Below are 11,681 nucleotides of genomic sequence, written 5' to 3'. Positions count from 1 at the left end.
CTGAAACTCTAAAATTAGATGAATGTTGCACACGAGGGTCACGGCACACAATGGAAAAGCTGATGAAAGTATAAATCAGGAAACAACACACATAGACCCCCGTGTAATTTATGCTGGGGGTAGCCAGCAGTGTTGATCACTACTGATGCAGTTACTCTGAGCAGAGAGTGAAGAAAATGAAAAGCCCTGGCGTTTGATCCATTACAGCAGCATCTGAATGAATCGAACTGGTACAGTGAGCTGGACAGTCCAGTATTATCTTGTCGGTCTGTAAGCCAGAGAGGGACCGGCTCAAATACCATTGAGCAAATACCATTATCAAATTTATAACTAACACATTTCCTCTTTAGAGTTATAAAAAAAACTTATGCTTCAAATAAACTATATGGACAAATGTTTGTGGACACCCCCTTCTAATGAATGCATTCAGCTACTTGTGCTACAGATGTGCAAATGCACACACAAAACTTGTCTAGTCCCTGTAGAGAAGCAATACCAATAGAATAGGACTCTCTGGAGCAGATCAACATCATGACCCTATTGGCTCCATGCTGCCTAATGCCAGGCGTGGGCTAGAGGGGTATAAAGCCCCCCAGCATTGAGGTGTTGAGCAGTGTGGAACTGTGGTCTCTAGAATGATGGTGGAGCTCCACCAGTACTTGGTGGTGGTGGTAATCATCATCCAACATCCTGACCTCACTAAAGCTCGTTTGTGAATGCAATCAAATCCTTACAGCAATGTTCCTCCAAAATCTAGAAGAAAGTCTTCTTCTCTGGACAGTAGAGACAGAGCAGGATTAACTGTTTTTATACCCTGATTTCAGAAGAAACAGTGAATGAGCAGGTGTCCCAATACTTTTGTCCACAAAGTGTAGATGTTTACAGTAACGTTATGTCTGATTTAGTTGCATATGTTAATGTAATTTAACTGGTGATCCATCTGTAGAGCTTTTTTTTTTAAAATAATCATTTATTATTATTAGTGAACCACAAAAAAAGGCTCCTTAAATCTGTCCCTCCTCTGGCTTCAGCACACTGCAGGAGGAATAGCACTCCATGCCAGGACTGTGTTAAAAGGAAAAGACCACCCCACACTCTCACACTGGTTTCTCACCAGGCTAATAACACCTGCTCCTCACACCAGCGACTCTGCAGACCCTGCAAAGATACACATCATCGCCAGTGACATCACGGTCCAGTTAAACATGGCTGTGTTACCTTCACCTTGCCTCAGACTCACAAGAACAACTGTCTAGTACCCACATTCTCAGCTTCAGCCCTCAGGCATCCCCCACGTTTTATTTATTCTAGCTCCCAATGTACCTGACCCCTGTCAGACAGTCTCCACAGCACTGACACTGACCTCAGGTGTGCTTGGAGAAAACATGTGAGATGTTTCAGTAAGCTCTAAAGACAGGACTGAGGACCTCTGGTTCAGCTGAAGTGTGAATGTAAGCTGAATAGCTGGGTAAACACAAAGGATACCTGGGCATCTGGGCAGTAAGTGTTTATCTCTGATATCAGAATAAACACTAATAATATCACTCTTACAGAAAGTGGTGGAGGTTCTCCATCACTGTGTTCATCATTAGAACATCTCCAAAGTTCTCCTCTCTCATGGAGTCTAGTATTATTTAGAGTTCTCCTCAGATCAACACCTGGTTTGGTGGTAAATCAGGGCTTAATGATGGTAAATCAGGTGAGCTGCTGCTGCTGCTGCTGCTGCTGCTGCTGCTGCTGATGGAGTTGAACACATCCTCCACGCTGTGCTGGCTGGACTGGGGGGCGTCCAGGAGAACCCTGGAGGAACCGAGCTCTGTTCTTCAGACTAGCTCACCGACAAGATCTCACTACTTTCTTTCTTCAGAATGGGATTTGGGGCCTACAACCTCTGCACAGGACTGTATGTGTAACAGCTGTTTTAATACACTTAGTGTATTAAGTGTAGCTTCTATAGATGGACTGTATAGATTGGAAAGGGAACAGTATGAAATTATTATATGAAATTATTCTGTCTCTACTGCTTCAAATTGAATGAAAATGTGCTTTTGTTTTATATGGACGCTTTAAGATTCAAGAGTTTGTCATGTGCACTGCATTTATCGACACAATCTTATAAATATCAATATAAAAAGAGAGAAAATTAATAAGTATAACTGACTAAGAACACTAAATTAACGCTAAGTAAAAGTAAAAATTTGTAAAATGGGAAATAATTTATGAAAGCAAATGAATACAATTAGACAAATGGCATGAATGGCAGACATCCAATCAGCTACTTGCTATAATGCAGTTTATGCAGTTACTCTACACTGCTGTTTCAGGCCCTCTCTAATTGGTTTGTCTTTTATTTAAGTGTTTTAGACTAACTAAAGCTACCATGATATACTCAGAAAAGTGCATTGTGATGTGATTTATCATTATAATGGAAACATATCGTCTCGTGCTGTAACAGGGTGGTAATGCATTGGCAAAGGAAAGGCAGGGCTCTGGAAATAAGAGGAAAAGTGACTTACAAAGTAAATGTCAGTGATTGGCACATCCTCATCCTCGTCCACAGAGGAACGGCTGGGGCAGCCCGAGGCTTGACTGGTGCGGTCTGAGTCCACCACTATCCGGGGGCTAGCGGGAACTGAGGAACAGGAAGCTTCGGCAGGGCCTTCTGAGGCTTCACTGTGGGATGAGAGAGGGAGATCAAGAGAGAGGGAGAAAGGAAGAGAGAGAGGTCACAATTATACTATATGGACAAAAGTATTGGGACACCTGCTCAATCACTGCTTCTTCTGAAATCAAGGATATTAAAACAGCTGATTCTGCTTGTGTTGGAGTAACTGTCTCTACTGTCCAGAGAAGAAGACTTTCTACTAGATTTTGGACGAGCATTGCTGTGAGGATATGATTGCATTCAGTGACAAGAGCATTAGTGAGTTCAGATTTTGAATGTTTACCACCTCATCATCCCCAACTCATCCCAAAAGTACTGGATGGAGCTCCACCACCATCATTCCAGAGAGCACAGTTCTTCCACTGCTCCACAGCTCAATGCTGGGGGGCTTTAAACCCCTCTAGCCCACGCCTGGCATTAGGCAGCATGGAGCCAATAGGCTCCTATTCTATTGGCAGTACTTCTTCTCAACAGGGACTAGGCAAGCTGTGTGTGCATTTGCACATCTGTGTCAGCAATAAATGCAGCTTAAAGTAGCTGAATGCATTCATTAGAAGGGGTGTCCATTAATATTTGGACATATAATGCATAGTGTATTTTGTATTATAGCCTGTGGCTATGGGCTGTATGCAACAATGCTGCTGTGTTTCTTTAATCTACTCAGAGTAAGTAAGTACTGCACACAATTAAACATATCCAGATGGCCCTATCAACTAATCTCCAAATAAAAAAAAACATGGGCGCTTTCAAATACAGGAGAGAGCTGCGATTGGCTAAAGCTGCCTGAGACTTTCCCACGAAGAGGTCACCATGGAGAGTATTTCCCACCACAGGTGAGCAAAGCTGAAAGGGGCAGATAAGGCAGATGGCTAATTCCCCTCTCCCGCGGCCCCCTTTCCCACCCTGACCCATATGCCTGCACGACCCACAGTCTCAGTGACCCACTTCCCCCCAGCCACCCCGAATAAACGCTGCACTTTTAACCTAATTATTTCATAACAAGAGACTGGGTCAGATTTTGGTAGACCACTAAAACGGTGCGGAAACAGTCCTTCCAGCCTCGCAATCATGATATTAGAGCACGTTACCCAACAAGCAGACAGACACCAGATCTGCTAGGACGCAGACTGGTCACGCAAATCAGGATGTCTAAATAACAGAGCTCCTTCACTGTGATGTATCAGTTTGTGGACACCCCTTCTAATGAATGCATCCGGCTACTTTAAGCTGCACCCATTGCTGACACAGATGTGCAAATGCACACACACAGCTTGTCTAGTCCCTGTAGAGAAGAAGTACTGCCAACAGAATAGGACTCTCTGGAGCAGATCAACATCATGACCCTATTGGCTCCATGCTGCCTAATGCCAGGCGTGGGCTAGAGGGGTATAAAGCCCCCCAGCATTGAGCTGTGGAGCAGTGGAGGGACTGTGTACTTTTACTAAATTGAGGGAAAAACTGAATTTAAAATTAATTGTATATATATATATATATATATATATATACTCCACTAGTATACAAACAGCTCCTATACATTGGTCATTTGTCATTCCCACTCCGGGCCGGAGCGCTGCTGCTGCTACTGCACTATGGAGCTTTGGTGGTGGAGCTGCAGGAGGAGAACCTCTCTCCAGAACTGCTGTGTAACGCTGCAGAACCCATAGAGTCATATTCAGAGTCCATAGAGTCATCCACCTTCAGATCAAGCTTCTGGAGCTCTTAGCTTGTCCAAGTTAGTGGGTGGGAACTGGCAGTGACTAAACTGGGAAGAAAACGACCCCAAAAAATCCAGAGCATCCAGAGAGTCTGGTCCTGCTGACTGGGTTTTTTGACTAAAGTTTAAGTGTTTTGCACTCTAAAGACTCACCTGGCCTCTGGAGAGGGCTGCGGTGCGGTCAGCATGGGCTCACTATCATGTCTCTTCATCTCCACCTCCACCGTAATGGTCTGCTGATCGTCCTCCTGAGTCCTACAATCAGACCAGCAGGGGCGCCAACACTCAGCAGAATCTCCAGCAACAACTTTGCTCATAACTCTTAACAGAACACGTCTAATGAATGAACAGGGAAAGTGTGCTGCAGATAAAGCTGACGAATCAGGTCTGCTCTGTCTGAGCCATTCACGTCCTCCTCTCTCTTTAATGAAAGCAGCAGAGCAGACGGCTGAAACGGATCGGATCAGAGCGGCGGTGTGAGGTGAGGGAGCAGTGTGAAAGCAGTGTGAAAGCAGTGTGAAAGCAGTGCACTGCACACTTACGTTCCGTCCTGGCTGGACTGGGTGTGCCTCCTGGGGGAGAGAACAGACACGGTATTGTAGAGAGCTGAGCTGTGGCACTGCAGGCTCCAAAATACTGCTTTACTTAACCCCTCAAACTCCACATGTGTCTCCTCGCTCTTACAGCTGCAAATCTGCACTGAAGTTGTACGGCCTTTACTAAAGAAGCTATAGTACTTACTGGATAGCAATACTCAAAGGGGTATTTCTCAAAAATGTCAAATTTACATAGTTTCTCCCCTTCTGCTACACATAGTCACGTGACCAAGACATTTAGTTTAGTGTCTTAAGCTGCTTCTGTAGCCTATACGTCTATATCACCCTCTCAAACGGGCTCATATTTCACATTTCACACCAACTGCCACCCATATATACTTTGCCACCCAAATAGCCATAACATTAACACCACCTCCTTATGTCTACATGCCTTTCCATTCTATCAGCTCCGCTGACCGTACAGGAGCCCTGTGTAGGTCTATACTTCCAGACTGTATCCATCTGCTTCTCTACAGACTCTGTTAGCCACCCTGTTCTTCAATGCTCAGGACCCCACAGGACTGACCACCACAGAGCAGACTGTAGTATTTGGGTGGTGGGTCACTCTCAGCACTGCAGTGACTTTTTACCTGTAGCGAGGGTGCTCGGAGGTGTCGGATGGAGAGCGCTCGGGGATGGACAGGGAGGTGGTGGAGGAGAGTGTGGTGGCGATGGAGGCTGTGGTGGCCTCCTCGAAGGATGGAGGAGTGCAGGGCAGCACGTCTGATCGCCCTGAGGGAGAGAGAGAGAGAAAGAGAGAGAGAGAGAGAGAGAGAGAGAGCTTACAGTGTGCTCAGTGTTTTAGTAGAGGCTGAGTAGGACTCCATACTTTAGGTCTGCGTGTCGACCTGGCGCTTGTGGGTCCACTAAGGGTGTGAAGATGCACCTGGTTCAGTTCATATACACTAATTCAGGAATATTAAAACTGATTATGTACTGATTACAGCGTTCAGTAAAACCTCACTACTGCAGACATCATGCACTCACTCTGAGTTTGCAGTATTTTACACTATAATTCTGGGGATGTCCTGATCCAATCCCGCGACTTTTCCTTAATGGATCGGGTAAATGCTTTTAAGGTTCCGATCCACTTATGATTCTTAGGTTTGCTGTAGCAGAGTGTCAACTCTAGGCACCATTAATAGACATCATCTTCAGCTGCTGCAGACGAACTTCTCACCTTTTCTAAAAGTACCCCAGACAGAGTTCACCTGGGACATTATTTCAGTGAGGAAACTAAACAGAGCTTCATTTGAACTGATAAGAGCGGTGACGTTAGCTTTAAAAGGTAAAGTTAGCTTCTAATGCTAACTCTCCATTCCACCTTAAACAGCTCTGCAGTGACAGTGCGTACATTTCAGCAGCAGAGCGTAACAGCAGCATTATTTAAGGTGGAATGGAGAGTTTGGGGATGAGGTAAACGTAAACTCAGCGTTAGCTCAGAGGCCTCGGTATGAACGTGACGCAGCGTCGGCTCCCAGAGCAGCAGGTAAAAATAAATGTTGCTCTATTTTCTGCCCAGTCTGGCTGAAGATCTGCAACAACAGATATTTTACTCCATTATCTCCATTTGGAAAGATCTAACGTTCCCCTCGTCCCGTCTTCACTCTGGAATTCCACCTGGTTAGAATCCTGACTATGGTGGAAATGCTCTGTTCTACCAGTGAGAGAACCACACTCCTTATTTGGGTTCTAAACCAGCTCTGAACGGCCCATACAGAACCGAGGAGGAGGCTAATGCTAACGCTAATGCTCATACTCTAAGTGATCTGACTGCAGAGCTGTGAGGGAGCTGGGAGCTGACTGGTCAGGTGGGTCAGTCAGACTGGACTGTAAGACATTAAACACTGTAGAGTTTAAAACAGTTGCTCCAAACAAAGTAGATCAGATTAGAATTTAGTCTGATTTGAGAAACTGGTTCTAAAGCAGTGATTTTACAGCTGTTTACTGTAGTGGATCAGCTATTATACTATAAGATGTGGGGCTGTGTAACTGTAATTATATTGTTGGCAGATTTACAACTATGTTCATAAATAAGTAGTAAAAAAAAGAAATGAGAACTACATTATTATTATTATTATTACTGTAGCACAAAAAATGTTTTAACTGTCAATGGAAGATTTTATCGCAGATGATTTTGGAGCATTTCTATTGGTCCATTCCTCATTAAATTCTGCTACAGAATAAAGAACAACTGCCAGATTCACAATATGGAGAAAAAGCGAGGAACAGCTAAAATTAAAATCTAACTGAAGTACAAAAACAAAAAACGCCCCATGAGCTGCATACAGGCAAAATGACCTCAGTGTCTGGACCTAGAATAGGTCTTCTCTCCATTTAGAACCACTCCCTTAACAAATCACAAGCGCTCCACTCAGAAGAGGGAGTAGGCCCTGCAGTTTGTTGTGTTTAAAGCATGGGTGTTACCTTCATCCTCCAGCGTGGGGAAGCTGCGTGCTCCTCTCAGGTCATAGATGTTCTCGTCTCTCTCAGAGGGCAGCTGGCTGGCTGACCACGCTGCTCCGGGTCCTGAGTGTTTGGGCACGGCCAGACTTCCACGGCCCCTCTTAGAGGGAGAGGACTTCAGAGCTGGGGAGGGAAACAGGAAATATAATCATAACATGCTGTGTGCCATTATACTGTGACAAAAGTACAGTATTTTCCATTTTCATTTTTCACATATTTCATAATTTTTCAACGTAAAATTCAAAATAGTGCCAGTTATTGAATGAATAAATAACATAATTAATTAACTGCATTCTTTATTGTACCTAACTGTAATAAACAATATTTTGCTTTGTTTTGTTTCACCCTAAACACAGATTTCTTCCCCACTGTAAAGCAGTGCACAGAGTTAGAGATGTATCCACTGTGATAAATTTATTAACAAGTGTAAATGATCAATAATTGACTACATTCACATGTTTTAACACATTCACTTTAACAGCGCTGATATTAACTCATGCTGTGGATCCAGTGGATCTCTGGACAGCTGGACTTACAGGTGCTCTTCCTGAACACGGTGTTGCTCATAAATCTGAAGAATCTGTCTGCATAGAACGAGGGCCGGTGAACCGACACAGTGTCCTGCAGCAGAGAGACAGACAGAGACAGTTAGAAAACCCAACACACGCCCCTCCACAGGCACGCTATCTCACTTCCTGCTGATGTAGCTCACTGTCTGCTGATCTTTACACCTGCATATTTATTTATTATTTCTAACATTTTTCATAATCTATATCTACAATTCTATAATCTATCTTTTTTTATTGCTCCATTAAAACTTGGTTGTAGTCTTCTCTCTGCACTTCCATAACAAAACAAGTCTCTGCCTTTTCTCCAAGGATTTAGTATATACACTATGTGGACAAAAGTATTGGGACACCTGCTCATTCACTGTATCTCTATACTGTCTCTGGCTTTATACCCCTCTAGCCCACGCCTGACATTAGGGCATGGTGTCAATAGGTTCATCTGGTTGATCTGTTCTATCTATTCTATTGGCAATAGTTCTCTACAGGGACTAGACAAGCTGTGTATGCATTTGCACATTTGTGTCATATATGATGTATTTTTTCTCAGATTATTATTTTTTGTTCCATACTAGGGCCCCTTTTGTTTCATTTCATATATTTAGTATATTTCAGCGTTTCTGTATATTTTGTAAAATTAGTTCTATATATTCAATGTATTTCTGTATATTTACACAAGCATTTTAATGCATGACCGTCCTGTTCGTTGTGAAAATGACCAATAAACTTGATTAGCCTCGACCACACTGTTAATCTGAACAGTTTTGAACTGCTGGGACCAGAATCGATCCTGCGAACTGGTCCATTGAGTGTCACAGCAAAGAATTCTCAGGAAGGCCGTACCCCCCGCTACTGCACTCCAGCCCTATTTGAATCGTACAGTATGTGATTCAGCCTCATCACCCACAGTTCGATAAATGCCTCCATTAAAGCGGAAATGAAGTGGCAGCCGTTCACTTTCAGACGCAGGCGAATGCGTCAAAGCCTGAGTGCGGAGCCTCCGTCACTGAGGGAGCCAGGCAGCCTCTGCCCTCACAGCTGAGCCAAGAGAGCTTTCAGCTCTAAATAAAGTACTGCTGAGAGGAGTGTGTGTGTGTGGGTGTCAGTGTGTGTGGGTTAGGTGTAAGCGGCTGTGAAAGAAACAGAAAGACAGAAAGAAAAGTTTCTCCGCCTCGTCTACCGGCCTTCCAGTAAAGCTACAGGCAGCTAAAGGACGCTGCTGGCGTCAGTCCACCTGTGAGGTGCACCGGCTTCATACATACATACATGACGGCAGAGGGTGGCGTTACGACCAAGGCCAAAGAGCACGGCACCCAGATGGGGCTCAGCGCTAAATCATTAAAGCTTACTCAAGCCTTAAAAGCTCTGAAGACGGAGGAAAGGGAAGACTTCACATCTGTGTGTGGTTACGTTAAAAGGCTGGTGTTACGAGCGATGCTGTTCTTTACAGTTTCAGTGCACCTTCCCCTGCTCAGTCCGCTCAGCAGCGCTGCTAAAACAGACGTCCCTGTAGCTGAGACGTCACGGAAGACAAAACATTCATACTAATCCCCCACAGCGGTCCACCGCCACCCCGTCACACTGGAGTTATAAGGAGTGTTTCAGCCTGGCCTGCTGTTTGAGTACAGCACAGGGCAGCCAATCAGAACACAGGACATTTATTAGTCATAGCAAATCCAGGTCCAGAAAGAAAACCGACCAGACAGCTGGAGCAAAATCCAAGATTACAATCATACAATCGGTAGGTTTAGGGCTAGGGTTAGGATTAGTACAGTTAAGGTTAGGGTTAGGTTTAGATTTAGTATGGTTAGAGTTAGGGTTAGGATAAGGTTTAGGTTTAGGGTTAGAAAGTTTAAGGTTAGGTGTAGTACTGTTAAGGTTAAGGTTAAGTTAAGTACGGTTAAGGTTAGGGTTAGGTTTAGTACAATACAGGTTAGGGTTAGGTTTAGGGTTAGGAAGTTTAAGGTTTGGGTTAGTACGGGTAAGGTTAGGGTTAGGTTTAGTACAATATAGGTTAGGGTTAGCTTTAGGGTTAGTAAGTTTAAGGTTTGGGTTAGTACTGTTAAGGTTAGGGTTAGGCTTAGTATGGTTTAGGTTAGGGTTAGGTTTAGTTAAGGTTTAGTAAGTTTAAGGTTAGGGTTAGTACAGTTAAGGTTAGGGTTAGGTTTAGTACGGTTAAAATCAGGGTTAGGTTTAGAGTTGGTATGGATAAGGTTAGGGTTAGGTTTAGGGTTAGTAGGGTTAAGTTAAGGTTAAGATTAGGGTTAGGGCTAGTGTTAGGGTTAGAGCTAGGGTTAGGGCTAGTGTTAGGGTTAGGTTTAGGATTAGTATGGTTAAGGTTAGGGTTAGGTTTAGGGTTAATATGGTTAAGATTAGATTTAGGTTTAGAGTTAGTATGGTTAAGGTTAGGTTTAGGGTTAAATTAGATTTAGGTTTAGTACGGTTAAGATTAGGATTAGGTTTAGGGTTAATTTGGTTTAGGTTAGGGTTAGGTTTAGATTAAGGGTTAGTACTGTGAAGGTTAAGTTTAGGTTTAGGGTTAATATGGTTTAGGTTAGGGTTAGGTTTAGATTAAGGGTTAGTACTGTGAAGGTTAGGTTTAGGTTTAGGGTTAATATGGTTTAGGTTAGGGTTAGGTTTAGATTAAGGGTTAGTACTGTGAAGGTTAAGTTTAGGTTTAGGGTTAATATGGTTTAGGTTAGGGTTAGGTTTAGATTAAGGGTTAGTATTGTGAAGGTTAGGTTTAGGTTTTGGGTTAATATGGTTTAGGTTAGGGTTAGGTTTAGATTAAGAGTTAGTATTGTGAAGGTTAGGTTTAGGTTTAGGGTTAATATGGTTTAGGTTAGGGTTAGGTTTAGATTAAGAGTTAGTATTGTGAAGGTTAGGTTTAGGTTTTGGGTTAATATGGTTTAGGTTAGGGTTAGGTTTAGATTAAGAGTTAGTATTGTGAAGGTTAGGTTTAGGTTTAGGGTTAATATGGTTTAGGTTAGGGTTAGGTTTAGATTAAGAGTTAGTATTGTGAAGGTTAGGTTTAGGTTTAGGGTTAATATGGTTTAGGTTAGGGTTAGGTTTAGATTAAGGGTTAGTACTGTGAAGGTTAGGTTTAGGTTTAGGGTTAATATGGTTTAGGTTAGGGTTAGGTTTAGATTAAGGGTTAGTTCTGTGAAGGTTAAGTTTAGGTTTAGGGTTAATATGGTTTAGGTTAGGGTTAGGTTTAGATTAAGGGTTAGTATTGTGAAGGTTAGGTTTAGGTTTAGGGTTAATATGGTTTAGGTTAGGGTTAGGTTTAGATTAAGGGTTAGTATTGTGAAGGTTAGGTTTAGGGTTAATATGGTTTAGGTTAGGGTTAGGTTTAGATTAAGAGTTAGTATTGTGAAGGTTAGGTTTAGGGTTAATATGGTTTAGGTTAGGGTTAGGTTTAGATTAAGGGTTAGTATTGTGAAGGTTAGGTTTAGGGTTAATATGGTTTAGGTTAGGGTTAGGTTTAGATTAAGGGTTAGTATTGTGAAGGTTAGATTTAGGTTTAGGTTATGATTGTGGTAAGTAAGTGTGAATTAAGATTAGGATTATTAAGTTTAAGGCTATGGTTAGATTTAGGTTTAGTAGGGTCAAGGTTAGGGTTGGGGTTAAGATTAAGGTCTAAGCCCAGGTGAAGCATTATGTGATTACAAGAA

General features: G+C 42.9%; 1 protein-coding gene across 1 annotated transcript in view; it reads right to left on the bottom strand.

The window, feature by feature from the left end:
• Positions 1 to 2,343: 2,343 nt before the first annotated feature.
• The window catches only part of pip5k1ca (phosphatidylinositol-4-phosphate 5-kinase, type I, gamma a), a 33,623-nt gene continuing 24,285 nt past the window's right edge, over positions 2,344 to 11,681 (bottom strand). The window contains exons 11-16 of the mRNA XM_072660523.1: positions 7,978 to 8,062; positions 7,403 to 7,564; positions 5,566 to 5,707; positions 4,922 to 4,951; positions 4,533 to 4,634; positions 2,344 to 2,673 (exon numbers count right to left, since the gene is read on the bottom strand). Coding sequence (XP_072516624.1) covers positions 2,421 to 2,673; positions 4,533 to 4,634; positions 4,922 to 4,951; positions 5,566 to 5,707; positions 7,403 to 7,564; positions 7,978 to 8,062 — 774 coding nt within the window. The 3' untranslated portion in view covers positions 2,344 to 2,420. The remainder of the gene's footprint in view (positions 2,674 to 4,532; positions 4,635 to 4,921; positions 4,952 to 5,565; positions 5,708 to 7,402; positions 7,565 to 7,977; positions 8,063 to 11,681) is intronic.

The sequence above is a fragment of the Salminus brasiliensis genome, chromosome 17 (assembly GCF_030463535.1).
Source record: "Salminus brasiliensis chromosome 17, fSalBra1.hap2, whole genome shotgun sequence".
Taxonomy (NCBI): domain Eukaryota; kingdom Metazoa; phylum Chordata; class Actinopteri; order Characiformes; family Bryconidae; genus Salminus; species Salminus brasiliensis.
The sequence above is the reverse complement of the archived record's forward strand: the minus strand, read 5'-3'. Positions and strand labels throughout refer to the sequence as shown.